General features: G+C 48.5%; 1 protein-coding gene across 1 annotated transcript; it reads right to left on the minus strand.

Moving 5' to 3' along the window:
• Positions 1 to 11,502: 11,502 nt before the first annotated feature.
• LOC120861118 (apolipoprotein L3-like) lies at positions 11,503 to 16,684 on the minus strand (the record flags this gene model as incomplete). The annotated part of the gene is made up of 3 exons (XM_040236765.1): positions 11,503 to 12,235; positions 14,968 to 15,070; positions 16,656 to 16,684. Coding segments are annotated over 3 exons (865 nt in total), but the record flags the coding sequence as incomplete, so codon positions are not given.
• Positions 16,685 to 19,064: the final 2,380 nt, after the last annotated feature.

A 19,064-nucleotide genomic window follows, 5' to 3' on the forward strand; every position in this document is an offset into this window, starting at 1 on the left:
CCACCACTTTCTTCTTCATCCTCCTCCACCCTCGCTCAGTCTTCAAATGAGAGCCCAAATGCCATTTCTTCAGGGAAGACTTCCTTGATTTCTCAAACTAAATGGAGTCCCCCAACATGAGATCTTTCCCCGACATGTTGGATTGGCAGGTAATAATGGAGGGACCAAAAGAAGAGACACCCACCCACCCAAAAGTATCTCCAGACAGCAAATTCTCCATATTGCTTGTGAGACTTGACACCTTGCCGGTAACAAGCTGCTCACACATCCTTCGCAATCTTCAGGGGAGAGGTGTAGACCTGTCAGATGCACTGGCCTTGGTGAGAACCCTCTGTGGGTTTCTAGTTTGCCCCCATACCTTAATGTAGGCACATGGACGTGTTCACCTGACCAGCTGGGAAAGGAATCTTCTGTGTTCTCTGTTTGCCATGGATGACTCACAGCTTCCCTGGATCAGGGACAGCAGCTATTTTCTTGCCAATGTGGAATCTGGCAGAGGCCAGGAAAGGCAAACCTGGTGCTCTGGGGCACGGCAGTTTCCTAAGAGGCCCGTGGTCTCCCAGAGCTGATTGCATTCCAGCATTGTTCCTACTATATTTTTAAAAATTGAGGAAACCTAATAACAATACACACATTCAGGCATAGGTAGGTAAATTAGGTGTGGGCTTCCCTGGCGGCTCAGTGGTAAAGAATCCCCCTGCAATGCAAGAGACACAGGTTCGACCCCTGGGTTGGGAAGGTTCCCTGAAGAAGGAAATGGCAACCCACTCCAGTATTCTAGCCTCAGAAATCCCATGGACAGAGGAGCCTGGCAGGCTACAGTCCATGGGGTCACAAAGAGTCAGACACCACTGAGCGACTAAACAGCAGCAGGTAAATTAGGGTCCATCCTTACGAGGGAGTACTGGTGCCTGGAGGAAAGCATGCGCCCCACGGTTGTTGTCTTCGGGGGTCACCCGTCCACGCCCTGGGTGGTCTGGGAGCCCATGAGGAGCCTGGACATCTCTTAGTCACCCCCACCCCTTACCCTTCAGAGGAGTGTTCTTGTGCTTGGTGGCGCAGTCAGGTCTGACTCTGCAACCCCATGGACTATGGCCCACCAGGCTCCTGCGCCCCTGGGATTTTTCAGGCAAGTATACTGGCGTGGGTTTTCATGCCCTCCTCCAGGGATCTTCCAGACCCAGAGATGAAACCCATGTTCCCTGTGTCTCCTGCATTGCAGGTGGATTCTTTTACCTGCTGAGCCATCGGGGACATGGAAAGAGTAGTTCTGAATCCAGGCTCAGCTATCTTGGATCTGTTACCAAATCTTTCTGTGCCTCAGTTTCTCCATTTATCAAATGGGGACAATAATCCTGCTTTCACAGGCCATGTTCCTCCTCCCCGTGTCCCCATGTCCCCAGGATCACTGATCAGTGAGGCCTGGCTGTTATCACCTCTGTAGATCCCAGTCCCCAGTCTGAGATCGTGGGTCACTGAGTTTTAACCCTACTCTCCCTCCAGTATCCAAGATACGCCCAAAAGGAAAACTGAGCTCACACAGAGTAAGTCCCTGGGCACCAGCCTCAACGTCAGCCCCACCCCTCGGCTGGCCAACACAGAGGACAGTCCAGGTTCAGAACTGCTGTTCAGACCCAGTTTCAGTGGGTTCAGATCAGCTGGGGGTGCACAGGCCCTGGCACTTCGTGACTGTGCGACCTTAGTTACTTGTCCACTCTGGGCTTGTTCCCTGCTGCCCGTTCTCCAACCCCAAACCCACTTCATCCCTGCTCTTGGCTTGTAGCCTGGGATGTAAGAGGTCCCCAGTGACACCATACATGACCTTTGTTGTCTGGCCTTTTTGTTTGTTTTTTGTGGTTTCTTACTCAAGTACCTCTAGTAGAATGATGTTGGTATAAAGTGGGTTTGCCAGTGCTCAGAAACAACCTAGAGAGGTGGGATTGTATTTAGGCTGGGGTGGGAGGAAGGTTCATGAGGGAGAGAACATACGTATACCTATGGCTGATTCATGTTGATGTATGGCAAAACCAATACAATATTATAAAGGAATTAGCCTCCAATTAAATAAATTAACAATAAATAAATAAAGGCAGGATTTAAAAAGAAAAGCAGGGGTTGGTGGAGAATGGTGCTCAAATGCACACCTTGGCTCTTGGGAACCTGTTATAGGAAACCTGGATTTTTCTGCAGTGGCTTATCCTTGTTTGACCACACATCTTTTTCTCAAGAAACGGAGGAAGCTGAGAGAATGGCAAGGATTCAACTCAGAAGGGACTGGAGGAAGGAAAGTAAATCCTGTTTCCTGCCTGGTGATTGTGGAGAGCAGTGATTCACTGTGAGAGCTTGTGATGCTAAAGTTTTTTTTTTTTTTTTTTTTCAGTCACTCTTTGCAGCATGTAGGATCTTAGTTCCCTGACCGATGATCAAACCTATGCACCTTGCGCTGGAAGTGCAGAGACTTAACCACTGGGTCACCAGAGAAGTTCACTGAGGTCTTTATAAGCAGTTACAAATTTAAATTTAATTTTACATCCACTCCAGGAGGGAGGTACCCTATTTAGAAATGAAGACATCAAGGCTAAGCAACTTCACTGGACGAGCCACAGGTGGTCCAGTGGCTAAGACTCTGCGCTCGCAATGCTGGGGGCCAGGGTTCAATTTTTGGTCAGGGAGCTAGAACCCACATACTGCAACTAATTGTTCACAGGCCACAGCTAAAAATCCCCCATGCCATAGCAACTAAGACCTACAGCAGCCAAGTAAATATATAAAAAAAAGAAAGAAATCAAGGCTCAGAAGAGAAACAACTTATCTCACATCTCTGAGATATAAAGAAAAATAGAAGCCCAGGTCTGACTCTAAAGTCCTTTCTTCATCATTCCGATTTATGTCCAAGGGGAAGGGTTTAGGAGGGGGGCTGGAACACTGAGGTCCAAGTTCTCCCTCCCTGTAAGGGCCTGCTTCCCTAGGATAGAGGTCATGGGGCACCCTGGACCCTGGAGAGCCTGTGGAAGGACAGGAGGAGTGAAGGATATGATTCTATCAGAAGAGCACTTGGCCATTTGCAATTCATTTACTTTTTTATCATGTGATTCTTCTGAAGAGGGGCAGAATTATTATTTTATTATGTAGACAGGGAAACAGGCAAAGGCAGGGATGTGACTTGTTCCAGATCACACAACAAGTCAGCGAAAGAACTAAGGCTCAAAAATCATTTCAGACAAGCTCCTGACACGCAGACTCTCCTGCAGGCAACAACCACACACTCTAGACCTGGTACAAAGTACAAAACACAAAAGTACAGAGTGCACAACCGCCACGTGAGGGCTCAGGAGAAGCAGAGCAGAAAGATTTTGAGGGGAGTCAATAGCGCTAAATATTCATTGGAGGAACTGGTGCTGAAGCTGAAGCTCCAATACCTGGTTACCTGTTGCGAAGAACTGACTCACTGGAAAAGACTCCAACGCTGGGAAAGAGTAAAGACAAGAGGAGAAGGGGGCAACAGAGGATGAGCTGGCTGGATGGCATCATTGACTCAGTGGGCTTGAGTCTGAGCAAACTCTGGGAGATAGTGAAGGACAGGGAAGCCTGGTGTGCTGCAGTCCACGGGGTCGCAAATAGTTGAACACGACTTAGAGACTGAACAACGAACAACAACAAAATATGGATTGAACGATGGGCAGAGGACAAGTTTGTCATTTTTTTCTGTGGCTTTCCCTTGAAGGAAGCTGCAGTTCTGGGATAGATAGAAGGGACTGCAACTATGATAGAAAGCCTGCTATTTTTCTGGCCCAAAAACAACCCCAGAGGACAGAACCCAGAGCAACCAGGACTGTGGGAGGAGGAGAAATGGTTAAAGGAGAGAAAGAAAGGCAAGGCCAAATTCTGCACACAATTTCTACACCAGTGTCTGATGGCTCCTTACCACATAGCACTACACAGACTAAAAGGAGTCTGAGCTAAGGTGATAGTTGCCTCTCATCACAGACAAGACAGATTTGCAATTTCAGTCTAACCAAGTGAACTGCCTGCCAAAGGGAGAAAAATTAGTATTGGAGGAATATAATTGGGTTGGCCAAAAAACTTATTCAGGTTTTTCCATACCATCCAGGGGAAAAACCCAAGCTAACATTTTGGCCAACCCAATAAAAGAATAGGGCTGCCCAGGTGGCTCAGTGGTCAAGAATCTTCCCGCCAATTTGGGAGCCGCAGGAGACTCAGATGCCGTCCCGGGTCGGGAAGGTCCCCTGAGAAGGAAGTGGCCGCCCGCTCCAGTACTCTTGCCTGGGAAACCCCATGGACAGAGGAGCTGGTGGGCTACAGTCCACGGGGTTTCCAAGAGTCAGACGCGACTAAGCAACTGAGCACACACACGCACACACACACTCTAAAAGAATCCATAGCCTCTTCAAGATAATAGTCATAACGTCCAGGATATTTTCAAAAGATAAGACTATCAACAGAGGTCAACACTGAATGATCCAGACGTGGGAATTAACAAACAAAAAGTTAAAGGCAGGTGTTGTAACTGTGCTTGATGAGATAAAGGAAATTACACATGTATGAAAAGATAGAAATCTCAACAGAGGGATAGAAAATACCAAAGGACAGAAAAAGAGCAAGAGAAAATTTTAGAACTGAAGTATATGGTATCTGAAATTCTAAAATGAAATGTTTGCACTTAATAACAGAGTGGAGATGGCAGAGAAAGAGTGAGTTTAAACATAGATTTTAAAAGAAATTATCCAATCAGAGGAAACAAAAGAAGAAGGTTTAAAAAAAAAAGCCTCATGGACTTGTAGGAAAACATTGAAAGGTAGAAAAGTTAATAGGTAATTGAAGAATTGGGTTCCCAACTGGAGAGAAGAATGAAAGGAGTGGGGGAAAATATTTGAAGAAATAATGGCTGAAAAGTTTTCAAGTTTGGTGAAAGAGCTAAATTTACACATTCAAGAACGGACTTGTGGACACAACTGAGAAAGGAGAGGGTGGGATGAATGAAGAAAGTAGCAGCAACATACACTCTCGTGTGCAAAACTGAAGGAGGAAATAGCAACCCACTCCAGTATTCTTATCTGGAGAATCCCACGGACAGAGGAGCCTGATGGGCTACAGGCCATGGGGTTGCAAAGAGCCAGACATGACTGAGCGTGCACACACACGTGTGTAAAATAGATAAGGGGTAAGAAGTTGCTGTATAACACAGGGAGCCCTGCCTGGGCCTCTGTGAGGACCCTAGAGGAATGGGATAGGAGCAGGGAAGGTTGCTCACAAGGGAGGGGATATATATATATATATATAATTAAGGCTGATTCTCTTTGTAAGGCAGAAACCAACAGAATATTGTAAAGCAATTATCCTCCCACTAAAAAAAAAAAAAAAAAAAGAAACCATTGGAAATGCATTTTATAGAAAAAAAACAGAAGAAAAATTTCTGGGAGGGACTTCCCTGGTGGACCATAGCTAGGGCTCTGTGCTGTCACTGCCGAGGGTGCAGGGCCAATCCCTTGTTGGGAGCTAAGATCCTCAAAGTGGTGTGGTGTGGCTAAAAACACAGTTGTGTGAGCCCTAAAGAATATGACAGTCCTTCCCCAGAGAGCCTAACACTTTCAAAATGGGCTCTGTAACAAAGCAGCTGGCAGGCAGAGTACATCTAACCATACATCGTGGACTGCCCTTCATCAAAGTTGACTTGGAGCCTGATGAGTTTAGCCCTCAGAAGCAGTGGCCTGAGATATCACTGAACTATCCTGAAGGGGACTCAGTGCCAGGTCTCCTGGAGAAATATCTTGAACGCTTTGAGTTGTGGTCTCTTGGAATGTGTCATGCTCTGAATCCACACCCAGTATTTAGTGCATTTGCTCCCATACCCGTGTGTTATGGATCTAGGAATTAAGAAGTTAAGCCAAGGTGGTAAATTTCATGATTACACATTATAAGCCCATCTCAAAGTTTTTGTTTTCAATGCCCATGACTCTGGATCCTTCTGGGCTAGAGATTTTAGTATTAAAGAGGGGAATACCTCTACGAAGGCAGAACAGAAAGTTTCGTTGAAATGCCATATCTGATTTATCTCGCCCCTTGATTTGTGGATAACAATGAGGTTATAGGTTGGGTGTGGTAATGACCTTGGTTGTCAAGAGAGATTTATCTGGTTGCTACACAGGAGGGCAGTAGGAACATGAGTAGAACTCCGCGGATTCCTTCTACTCATGGGCCTCTTCTAGGAATCCTTCTTGGAAGACCATGACAGATGATACAGGTTAACAGAAAACTCTGCAGTCTTACTGAACTGGGACCAACAAAGGGCTCAGGCTCGGAGGACTGAATTTTCCCACAGGAAGGAGGAACACTGAGCAGGATCACCCTTAAGGACTGGTATCGAGGGAGCAGCGCTCCTGGAGGCTGGGGCCTACTGCACCTCCCTGTTGCTGCACATATATAATACGCATGCAGAGTACTGGGAAAGGAGCCCAATGGACCAGGAGATACTGGCATCGCGCTGGGGCCCTTCACCCCTGACATCCCTGCAAGATGCAGCAGGTGGAGGTGATTCGTGTTTGTCTCCAGTTGGGGAAGTGAGCAGTGCACTTACTGTCGTGTGTGGGATGCTTGGACCCAGAACAGGGTGAGGAGAGTCATTTCTGATGATCTAAGAGGGCACGTGTACATCCAGGAAGCACTAAATCTGGAGCCTCTCTTCCTAAGACTTTCTCTCAAGGGTTCAGGCCCCTATTACACATTCTTCTTCCTCATCCTTCAGCCTGACCTATTGGCCCAAGAATACAGTCCTCTGACCCAAGTTATTCTGTATTGTGGGAGCTTGACACTGGGATTCCAGGTGCTTGGACCTAAGACCCTGCTGGCAGGGGCCTCTGGGGACAGACTGTGAGCTCCTGCAGGGGGACCTGTCCTGTTCCTCTCCTTCATGAACTGTGTGAGTTTGGGGCTTCTTTCCATTCTCTGACCTGGCCTGCCAGACTCAGTTTCTCTTGCTCAGACACAGGGATCTCACCTGACACAGGGGTCACTGTGGAATTGCATCAACCACCCAAAGAGCTCAATGGGATCCAGCTCTAAGGGCTCAGAGGACGTGGGGATGGACACTGAATGGTTGTATCACTCAGTCCTGAAACCCTTGCCCAGGAGAAGTCTGTGCAGGATGGGAATTCTCCGGGAACAGAAGAAGAACTGACAAGGAATGAACTCATATTTCTGAAGGTCAGGCAGGTGATGGCCATGACTGCTGACATCTCCAGGAAGGAATGGAAGGGCTGGTTGAAGCCTCAGGGAAACACTGGCTGAGAGGGAGTCAGAGGCACTGAGGAAAGTCTTCCGAGAGAGGTTTGGACAAAAGTGGGGAGAAGGCTCTGCAGCACGTGGGGAGGGACTTAGGAGATGTCCTGGGATCATTTTCAGGTCCTGGGTCTCTGGCTTCCTTCCCCCGGGCTCCAGGCGTGGGAGCCAGTTAGGTGCTCACATGCTCCACACGTGGAAACACAGAGAGTTGGTGCCCTGTGGAGCAGGCCCGTGGGGGTGAGAGCCACACCCAGAAGCTCCCCTCTCCTCCCTGGAGAGGAGGAGCCTAAGGCATCCCCTGAAGGCTTCTCAGAAGGCTGTGGCAGGTGCAATCCCAGATGGGTGACCAGGTCAGAGCATGCCTTGGATGGACTTTCCCTCCTCCCCTGACCACTTCCCCCAGCCCCTCAGTCCTGCTTCTGGGGGTGGAGTGAGCCTGGCCTCCAGCTCTGGTCTCAGGGGACCCCAGGCCCCAGAAGAATAGTTTGGGCTGCATGTTTTATTGAAAGTATGTCCATTTGCCTGACGCACACTCCAGTCAAGCAAAGAATGTCAGAGTTTGGAGCAGAAAAAGTTTTATTGCAGGGCCATGCAAGCAGACAGGCGGCTCATGTGTTAAAACCCCCAAATTCCCCAAAAGCGCTCAACAAAGCCCTTTTATAGAAAAGTGAGGGGGGAGGGCTGGTCAGTGGCAAACTTCCCAGTGTCAGATCCTTGCTCTTGATATCAGGTCATGATGTTCCTATAAACCTCCAGCAAAGCAAATTCTCTGTTCTGACAAGAAAGGGCAAGGTCCTAAGGCTCACTTTCACCCTGAGGTTCAGGTCCTAGCTAAGAGGAGGGTTTCCCTGCGAGGGCTGGTTACCCTGCCAGGGACTCTTCCTCCAGCACTCAGTCTAAGCCCTCTTGCCAGTACCCAAGCCCTGCTGAAAAGGCAGATCTCAGCCGCTGGTGCCCTTTAGTCCCCAAGCCTGCTCTGCTGTTACCACTGAGAGAGCCAGGCACCCAGCACCGAGCCAGCCCTCAGGCTTCTCATTTAAGCTGGAGAGATCATTGTATAGGAGCCATAGGAACGCGTGTTGCAGCAAATGCCCTCCAGGTCAATCCCTAGCCCCCAGCTGTTGCCCTTCTTAGAGAAAAGTCCCCACCATAGAATGGACTTGAAGCGATGCTGTGCAATGTCCTTGCCACTTAACCCTGACCTCTGGCACCTGCTTGGGGTCGACCACTGACCTCAGCTGGACCAGTTCTTGGAACTTGAATGGAGTGACTGAAGCTGGTTAACTCTGTCACCTTAATCAGAGTGTCCAGTTACTCCAGTGGCTGAGGCCTCTGTGGACTGGGACCCATGGAGACCTCCACCACCTCAGGTCTCAGAGGTGGGGGTGGATGGGAGGTTCCCTGTCTTCCCAAGGATGGGCCCGGCCAGTGGGCGGCCAAGCGAGGGCTCTGGAGCTCTGCCGGTCACTGTCCCCAGCCTGTCCCCCACCCTTCAGCTCACCTTCAGGCCTGAGGCTGGAAGGCCTGGAGGGCCGGGGAGAAGGCGGCCATCCCCCTCTTATAACACTCTACACCGTGAGGACACCGCTGCCAGGCTGGCTGTTGGAGGGAGGGCTCTGCGACCACCTACTCCTGGTCTGCCGACAGTCTCCTCCTAACTGTCTCAAGCTAACAGCTGTGCATCCCCCGGCCCTTTTATGTGGAGGCTTTGGGCATCTGTGCTCAGAGTCATGGCTGCCAGGGAAGAGCTGGAGGTGGGTGCTGCTAAGGTCGATATTCTTAAGGGTCATTTTAGTCCCCTGTGGGGAATAGATGGGTGGAGGTAGGGCAGTGCTCCAAGGTAAACACAGGAAGATGATTCTGGAAGCTCCTGCAGGAGTCCTGGTGAAACGTGAAGGCAGCCTGGGTGAGGCGTGTGCTGTCTCTTTCTCCCCTCTGTTTACGGCTGACCCTCTCTCACACCTTCACACAAGCTCTCTGCTCTCAATCACCCATGGGTGCCCTGTGTCCATCCTGGTCCCTGGGGCTGGAGGAGGAGCATCCTGTGCTCAGCCCAAGTCAGACAACATGGGCTCCCCCGAGTGTCCCATGGGGCCTTGGGGCTCCAGGGTCTGAGGGAAATGACTGGCTGGCAGGCAGGAGCCATGGAGGACGTGAGCCCTGAGATCCTGGGAGACAGGCTCACCGGGAAGGAGCTCAGGCAACTGGAGCCCAGCTGAGCCCCTCAGTCAATGCAAGGAAGCCTCAGTGAGTCAGCTCATATTTACTGAGCCAGAGTCTAGAGAACACTAGGTGGGCAGAGCCAGACAGACCTGGAATATCTCACCAAGCACCAACCCCACCTGAGGAAGAAATGGATGCTCCGAGAGGCTGTGTCCGTTCTCCCCAGGCTGGTTGCCTTCCTTGACTCACTGCAAAGTTCGTGACCTGTTGCTGCCTACTGCTTTCATTTTTCTTCCTTTTTTTCTGATCAACCTCGGTTCCCACGCAACATTTGGAATTTTGTGGGAACTTCACTGTTCTGTTGCTTCTCCCTGGACCCAAAGAGCCCCTGGCAACTTGTCAAATGTTTTTTCTAGTGTGTTGTCATCATCATCATTGCTGCTGCTTCCATCATTACCACCATCATTATTTAGGAGTCACTGCCTGAAGACCTACATAGATGTTTCTTCAAAGAAGACATACAGGTGACCAACAGGCACATGAACAGATGCTCAACCTCATTAGTTATTAGGGAAGTGCAAATCAAAACTACAGTAAGGTATCAGCTCACACTTATCAGAGGGACCATTATCTAAATGTCTACAAATAATCAGTGCTGGAGAAGATGTATAGAAAAGGGAACCCTCCTACACTGCTGGTGGGAATGTAAATTGGTACAGTGACTATAGAGGACAGTATGGAGGTTTCTTGAAAAACTAAAAATAGAGTTATCATATAATCCAGCAATCCCACTGCAGGGTAAATATCTGGAAAGTGGAAAGCTCAAATTTGAAAAGATACATGCACCCCAATGTCCATAGAACACTATTAACAATAGCCTAGACATGATAGTAACCTGAATGTCCATCAGCAGATGAATGGGTAAAGGCAATGTGGTACATATGTACAATAGAATAGTACTCAGCCCTAAAAAAGAATGAAATAATGCCCTTTGTAGCAACACGTATGGATTCAGAGATGATGATACTAAGTGAAGTAAGTCAGACAAAGACAAATACATGAAATCACTTATTAGTGGAAAGTTAAAAATACTAAGCGAATTCCCTGGTGGTCTTTTGGTTAGGATTCGGTGTTTTCACAGCCGTAGCCCAGGTTCATCCCTGGTTGGGAAAACTGAGAGCTCACAAATGGCTTAGCATGACCAAAAGGAAAAAAAAAAAAAAGAGTTCAAATGAACTTATTTACAAAACAGAAATACTTACAGAAAACCACCTTATTGTTACCAAAGTGGGGAGGGATAAATTAGTATGGGATTAACTGATGCATACTGCTATACATAAGATAAACAACAAGGACCTACTATATACTACAGGGGATAGTATTCAAAATTTTTAACCTGTGATGGAAAAAAATTAAAAAGAATATAGATATATACAAAAATACATGTATAACTGAATCACTTTGCTGTACACCTGAAACTAACAGAATATTGCAAGTCAACTTTGCTTTAATAAAAAACCAAAAAAGAGTAGTCACTGCCTAATTAAGATAAACCTGCTGGGATCAAAGGTGAGTTGATGCTGGAGAAGGAGGGCTGGAGACCATCACCAGAGAGAAACTCTTCCTGTTGGGGCATCAGACCCTGGGGAGGGCGATAGAGGAGCCCTTGCTACTTCTTCTGGACTCCAGAAGTCCTAACTCTTGTCCTTTTTCCATTTTCAACCCATCTCTATTCCTGATCTCTCATTGCTCGTTCCCATGCCTCTCCCGTTATTCTGCCCCCAGTGTCTTCTTTAGTCCAAAATAAGTGGTTTCTCCCCACACCCACACCCCCCAGTTGAGGCTCCTTCCTACTCTCTCTCCATCTACCACCTGCATGCATCTTTCCCCTGCTGTGCTTAGCTACAGAAACACCAAATTCCTAATACTCAGCTCCATCAGTTTTATTTTGCAATCTTACCCTCTAGCAAGTTGCCTCTGGGGTTTGGCCACTCACGTGTCCCTGGTACCTGCAGTGATCTGGGGCACCCAAATTGGGGCCTACTTCAGATGCTCATAGATCTGGGTGAGCACCTCCAGATTCATCTCCAGCTTCTGGGCCCATTCCCTCAGTCTCTCAGCAGACTCTGTCTTTGCCCCACCCTGCAAGTCCTGTGAATCTTTCATCAGGGACCATATGTCGAACGGGAGGAACAAATCTGCAGAGACTCCACCATACATGCGGGCTCCTCTGGTCATTGCAAGAGCCGTGCCTCCAAAAGCTGCTCTCACCAGCTGGGTGCTTTGGCCAGAGACTCGCCCAGCTACTAACTGAGGGTTGCTTTTGGCCATCCTGATGGCACGGATATGCTTCCTAAAATCTTTTGCTTCGTAGAGACTTTTTCCACTGGAAATCTTCTGGGCTATGCTGCAGAAATCAAGTTGGGCTCCTACTGATGACGTGTTTATGCGTTCCATGATGCTGGTGGACATGACTGTCACAGCAGCTGCTGCTCCCAGCCCTATTCCAGCAGCTGAGAGTCCCAGCCTGATGCCCGCTGTAAAGGGTGCCAGAACCAGGCCAAAGATGCTCAGGGCGCCAGACGCAACGCTGGTGGAGGAGGCTACCACATTGGCGATGGTGCAGTCCCTGTGCACCTTGTCAGCATTGTCTGCGCATTCATGCAACTTGTTTATGCTCTTCTCCAGCTCCTGTTTAATCTGAGGAAACTCTTCTAGAAACCTCTTCCTGTCTGGTTGGTCCAGATATTCATGTAGTACAACTGCCTCTTCCCTGCAACAATGAACATCAAAGGATGAAGAAAGACAATTTGCTTGTCTGTAAAATAGGCTCAACAAGATCTACCTTGCATTAAACACAGAGATTATGAATTAAGTGGAAAATTTATTGTATAAATTAAATGGAAAAAATTTTGCAAATTAAAAAAATTTTCAACATTGAACCCACGTTTGGACATTGTTGATGCTCCATGTACTTATTCAATCATGGAAAAAATAAGTAAAGATCTTAGGATACTCTTGACTTCAGAGAGGCATTTGACAAAGATGTCTCAGAGGCAGGTCAACATCAACACTTACAAAGAGTTGGTAGAGTAGGTACCTCACAGATAAACCAAGAGAAGTGGGATTAGAGCAGAAAACCTTCATTCAAGGGCCTCAGCATGTGGTGAGGAGTCAACCTGTTCTTTGCCCTTGGCTGCTGGGAAGTGGTTCCTAAGCCCCTAGAATAGTCTGGCTGATATAAGTGTCCTCTCTGCCTGGGCCTCTGGCCACTGAACAGTCTGACAAAGTGATGTAATGGGGCCTTGTGTCACGGGGTATCAGTTGGGACCTGTGGAGGAGCTGGACTCTAGGGCACCTGTCTGACCTCAGGGAGGGGCTGGAGATGACAGGTCACGGTAATTTGGTTTTAAACAGGGTGAGATCCCTGGTGGGCAGTGCTCTGTGTGTCCTGCCACACACTGAGTCTAGGACAGTCCTCATCCTGAGGACAATGGAAGCTTCATGTGTGAAACCCACCCAGACTGCGCTATGGCTGATAGGAACCCAAATCCTGTCCTGTTATAAACTGGAATCATGAAGCTTTCAGTGATCTCTGAGCATCCTTCTAGGGAAAACTCAAACCTGAGGGTGGTTTTTTGGACCCCAGAAATTGATCGTTGGTGTCAAATGTAAGGATAGTCTGGGGGACTGTGCCCTCTGATTTTGCAGACTGGCTACTTCAGTGTATGTAGAATTTTTTTTTTTTAATAAAAACTTAGAGCTAGAAGGACCCTTAATGATCATTTTGCCTGGCATCTGCTCTCCCCCAAGCCTGAAAACCTTGGCTTTCACAGAAGGTCACTGGGTCTACCCACTGCCCCAAATGACAGGGAAGCCGGAGATGTGCTCTGAGTCCTGGTTCCCCATGGCTCTCCAGCCCACCTCACTGATTCCTGACCCATCACCCAGCTCCCTGACTTCTCAGGGGTCACCAGCCTGCCACCTTAGCTGTAACTCATCCTGAGAACAATGGAAGCTTCATGTGTGAAACTCATCCAGACTCTGCCCTGTGGCTGAAGGGAACCTAAATCCTGCTCTGCATTAACTGCAACTGGAATTCTGACAACTTTCAATGCTCAGCACCCCTGACCTCACAGGTGTCACCAGCCTAACTCACACTTTACCTGTGACAGCTTCACCTGACTGCACCCCAAAGCCATGTGCAACTTTATGGATCCTCTAAAGATTCAAGAAACTTGAGGAAACATCCATCTGAATGGCTCAGCCTGAAGAGACCGGCCCTTGCACAGCTGGTGGAGGAAGTGTTTTCCTCTTGTTGGGGATGCACAAGGCTCCTCAGAATCCCTCAAATGACACACAATCACAGCCACTCATTGTGATGCTGGAGGGCTCATTGAGCCACAATGGCCTTCCCACTGTCAGGGGGACTCCACGTAGACTAGAAGAGGGTCCCAGATGGAGTGAGAACCCAGGTCCCAGGCAGAGTGTGGAGGACACGACCACCACAGGACCCTCCACCCAGGCCCTCTAGCCCAGCATGAGGGGATTCCATCAGGGAGGAAAGAAATGTCCCCCCTCCCACTCCCAGAACCTCTGCTAGGGTCACAGTCCCTTCAGTTCTATGTCTTCGGGGCCCAGTCTCTTCACTCTAGTCCTGGCCCTGCTGCCCAAGCCTGCCTACTAGTCCTCCAGCGTGGACTCTCTGCTCCACCCTGACCCTGGGTCTGACCCTGGTCCAGGCCTCCCTGGTCCTTATGATTGTACTTGGTTCTCCATGTCTGACCCTGCATTTCACTCTGAGGCCATCACCATAGTCCATCAGATTGAACTGCTATTCCCATTAAACACAGGACAGATCTGAGACTCCAAGATAAGCCCAGAGCCCCAGAGCTGGGTAGGACTAGAGCCAGGACTCCACCAGTTCCATCCAGTTCCTCTCCAGCCTCTCTGTCTTATCGGCCAGCAGGATCCTGCAGGGTTGATACAGTTCCTAATCAAAGGGCTTAAGTCAGAATCCTTGGGAATACAAAATGATGTTGATGTCAGGATTTCCTGACTTTTCACAAAGGAAGTTCTACTTGGTTCTTATCTCCTGGAAGAAGGCCATTGGCCCCTGATTCTTCCCAACAAGGTTATTTTAAAAGTTAACATGAATTGAGCACATACTCTGTGTCAGCCATCATGCAAAGCACTTTGCATGCATGATCTCAGTGTCCTTTCAGTAAAACAAATAGATGAAGAAAGTAACAGCAAGAAGATCAGTAACTTGTCCAAGGCCACATAACCTGCTCCTTCCTTACAGGTTTCATCTCTTCTTAGTCTGAGGCCATTCACTGGCAGTGAATGACATGGAGGAAACATTCTTCATGGATTCTTGAGAAGGAACATTCTCAACCCAACCACACCATAGGATCCTGCCAGGAAAAGGTGTGCCTGCCAGGAAGAAACCAGCCTGGGGCCTGAGGATCTGGATGACCATCCTGGTACACCTGTGCAGTTTACCTGGACAAATTGACCTCAGCTACAAAACTCTCCCAGGCTTTGTCTTGAGCAAGCAGTTGTTGCAGTTTTTCCCTCGCTCTGTTGAGAAAAAATATTCTGAGCGCTAGACAGAAAAAAAGAAAATTGGAGAAATTGTGGCAGAAGGTAAATGGTACTGAAGTTCAAGTGATTAAAGTTCATCTTTCTGAGCAGCGATGACCTGGGATACTCTTGGTGGAATCACCTGGGGTTACAGATGGAATTGTTCCCCCCCCCACCCCTCAATTTATATGTTGAAGCTTTAGCCCCCTGGTGACTGTATTTGAAGATAGGGCCTTTAAGGAGGTAATTATGGTAAAATGAGGTCATAAGTATGGGGCCCTAATCCAATAAGCTTGGTGTCCTTATCAGAAGAGACACCAGATCTCTCTTTCTCCTCTCTTTCCTGCAACATGAAGTGTTCTTAGTTTTCCTCTTTTTCCTGGGTCACTGAGGGAAAGGAACCTAGGGCTCACTGAGGGAAGCCAGAAGACTAAATCTGTGTATTGATTGATTGGGGAGGGAGTGGACAGCGGTAATAACTGAGCACCTGGGGATCTGCAGGGATATTTGAGACCAAAAGGACCTGCATGAGGCAATCACTTGGTAAGCAGGTGCTTATATACGGGAGCGCTGTACAGGTGCCCTAACACAGCTAGGGGAAGGGGTGTTTCTGGGGGAGGGGAGAAATTTCCAGCTGGAACTAACATATTCCAGGTAGAGAGGACAGTACCACACCTAAGCAGAACCTACTGTGTGGCAGGCACTGGCCCAGGCCATGAACACACATTACATTTCATCCTCATAACAATAAAGGGATATATTATTCCCACTTTATAGGTGAGGTCAGATAACTGTGCTCCAGGTCACACAGGTGGGAGGCAGAAAAGACCAGATGGGGATTCAAGATCCTCTGACCCTCGCAGAGCAGCTGGCTGGTGGCAGGGAAAGAGTTGGAGGAAAGGTCTCTGTGTTGACGCCCCAGGGTCTGGGAGCAGGAGGAGGCTCAGACCAAGGGAGAGGGCAGGAGAAGCTCCAGAGACCCTGGGGGACCTCCTCTCCCTGCCCCATCTGGCCTTGGGGACTCCTTCTGCTGTCCCCCTCCCCATGGGCTGTCCTGGCCTCACTTCTCAGTCACTTGCTAGAGGGCAGTGGGGGAGGAAGTGATCACCTTGAAAGTGGCTCCCCAAGGAGAGGACTGGGAAAGAGGATCTGTGGACACACCCCCATTGGGGGAACTTCATGCCCCCAGAGCGGGGGCTCCAGGATGCATATCCATCCCCTTCTTGGTTCTTGATTCCTCTGCATGTTAACTCTGCCTGAAGCCACCACCCTCAATTCTAGGTCACAAGTAGGAACCATCCAGAGAAGAGGCAGCCGATTACCTGGGGGGTAGATGTTAAAGCTCGTGGTGGCAGCAGCAGGGTTTCAGAGATGTCCCTTCAGCTCTTTGTCTGAATCAGGCTTGAAGGAGGTCTGGCTTCACCCTTGGGGATGAGAAAATGGATGGTGGGCTCCATCACCAGTGAGCAGTGGTTGCAGAGGGCAGTGAGGGGCAGTGTCTCTGCTGGGTTCCCCTGGGACGGCCACCAGTGCCATCAGGGACTTAACCCAGCATGGTTCTCTGTCTCCTGGGCTCTGCTGGCCACTAGTTAAGGAAAGTCACTCACCTCCCACCAGCTCTATCCAAGTCAGAGTCCTGTTGGGGCACAAGGAGACGGTAATCAGAGAGGAGACAGCCATCTGTGAAGACACAGGAGCAATAAAATCAAGACAAGAACTGATAGGAGGAATACTCTGGACATTCCACGAGTTTGGGAACATTTTCCTTATTCTTCAGTAATAACTAATACTGATCCAGAGTCTGTGACATGCAGGCTCCTGAAATTCACCTGAACTTCAGTTAGTCCAAGTTTTCATGCTGGTGCCAGAGCCTGGGCTTGAACTAAAGCCTTTCTCATCCAAATCCCAGGTTTGTGATGACTATGTTCTACTCCCTTTAATGTGGGCTTCCCAGGTGACCCAGTGGTGACAATCTGCCTGCCAAGGCAGAAGACGCCAGAGACTCAGATTGGATACCCGAGTTGAGAACTCAGATCCCCTGGAGGAGTAACTGGAGCCCCCTCCAGTATTCTTGCCTGGACAGGGGAGCCTGGTGGGCTACAGTCCACAGTTCACAAAAACAGACTGAGCTCGCACTCCCTTTAATATAGAAAAATATTTGTTTGTGGGTAGCTGTTAGTTGGCAAGTGACTCTTTATTCCCAAATGATATCTTCCTTCCTTTGCTTGAGCCTCTGCCTTGATAAAGTTCCTGGTGCCACAGCTACACAGCCTACACCCTCCTTGTTTCTGCAAGAGCCTTTATGCCACAAGGGCCTGGAGTCCGCCCAGCCCTGCCCTGGATGCCCTGAACCTGGATGGGGCCAAGTCCTCTCTACTGTCCTCTGCTGACTGTTGAACTTTAGCTTGTTTCTAATTCTTTATGTAAATGATAGTGTAAGCAACACTCTTCTTACATAAAACTTTGCTTGCATTTTTTTTCTATGTCAGATCTTATTATTCCCAAATTAAGTGAAAGGGAATATACTTCCTCAAGGGCAATGAGGTCCTTGTTTCATCTACTCTGATCTCTAATTTTCTTCAGGCTCCTTTCTAGAAAGTTCCGTGTGTGTTTCATTGGGAATGGGACTTAATCTTCACCACTCTCCTAGAGGTTTGTACCTTCATCTTGTTTGATGGAAGGAAAACCCAAGTAGCTCCCAGGCCCCAGAGAGGGAAACAAGGCTCTCAAGGAAAAATGACCAAGATGGAGATGGGAGAGACAACAACAGAGCTAAACTGAAAAGAAACTGGAGTCAAGAAAAAAATTAACAACCAAATGTGCTTAAACACAGACTCTCCAGTTAGCACTTCGAGTGAAATAGCTACCAGTTAACTCCAACCCTTTGTACTGTGTCTATGCTCCTGGAGTTCTCTTTAAGCTGCAATTCTGGAAACTCTGGCAGCAGCACAAGACATAAATTTCCTAAGAGAGAGATACTATTAAACCTTTTGGTGGTTATTTTTTTCTCAACACAAATGGACAAATTCTTAAGCCCTGTTACCCATTTCAGTTTCCCTGGGGCTCAGTCAGAAAAGAATCCACCTGCAATGAGGGGGATGTGGGTTTGATCCCTGGGTTGGGCAGAGCCCCTGGAGGAGGGCATGGTAACCCACTCCAGTATTCTGGCTTGGCAAACCCCCACAGACAGAGGAGCCTGATGGGCTGAAGTCCGTGGGGTCTCATGGGACCCTGTCTCTTCTCTGCTACTCCTCCTGTCCAGGACCAGCAGGGCACCCTCTGCCCTCCTGGATCCAGCCTGGCTAAAATATGAGGTGTTCAGTTCAGTTCAGTCACTCAGTCGTGTCTGACTCTTTGCGACCCCATGAATCGCAGCACGCCAGGCCTCTCTGTCCATCATCAACTACCAGAGTTCACTCAAACTCATGTCCATCGAGTCGGTGATGTCATCCAGCCATCTCATCCTCTGTCGTCCCCTTCTCCTCCTGCCCCCAATCCCTCCCAGCATCACAGTCTTTTCCAATGAGTCAACCCTTTGCATGAGGTGGCCAAAGTACTGGAGTTTCACCTTTAGCATCAGTCCTTCCAAAGAAATACCAGGGCTGATCTCCTTCAGAATGGACTGGTTGGATATCCTTGCAGTCCAAGGGACCCTCAAGAGTCTTCTCCAACACCACAGTTGAAAAGCATCAATTCTTCGGTGCTCAGCCTTCTTCACAGTCCAACTCTCACATCCTTACATGACCACTGGAAAAACCATAGCCTTGACTAGACAGACCTTAGTAGGCAAAGTAATGTCTCTGCTTTTGAATATGCTGTCTAGGTTGGTCATAATTTTCCTTCCAAGGAGTAAGTGTCTTTTAGTTTCATGTCTACAGTCAGCATCTGCAGTGATTTTGGAGCCCCCCAAAATAAAGTCTGACACTGTTTCCCCATCTATTTCCCATGAAGTGATGGGACCAGATGCCATGATCTTCGTTTTCTGAATGTTGAGCTTTAAGCCAACTTTTTCACTC

This window comes from Oryx dammah, unplaced genomic scaffold, assembly GCF_014754425.2.
Source record: "Oryx dammah isolate SB20612 unplaced genomic scaffold, SCBI_Odam_1.1 HiC_scaffold_11228, whole genome shotgun sequence".
NCBI lineage: Eukaryota > Metazoa > Chordata > Mammalia > Artiodactyla > Bovidae > Oryx > Oryx dammah.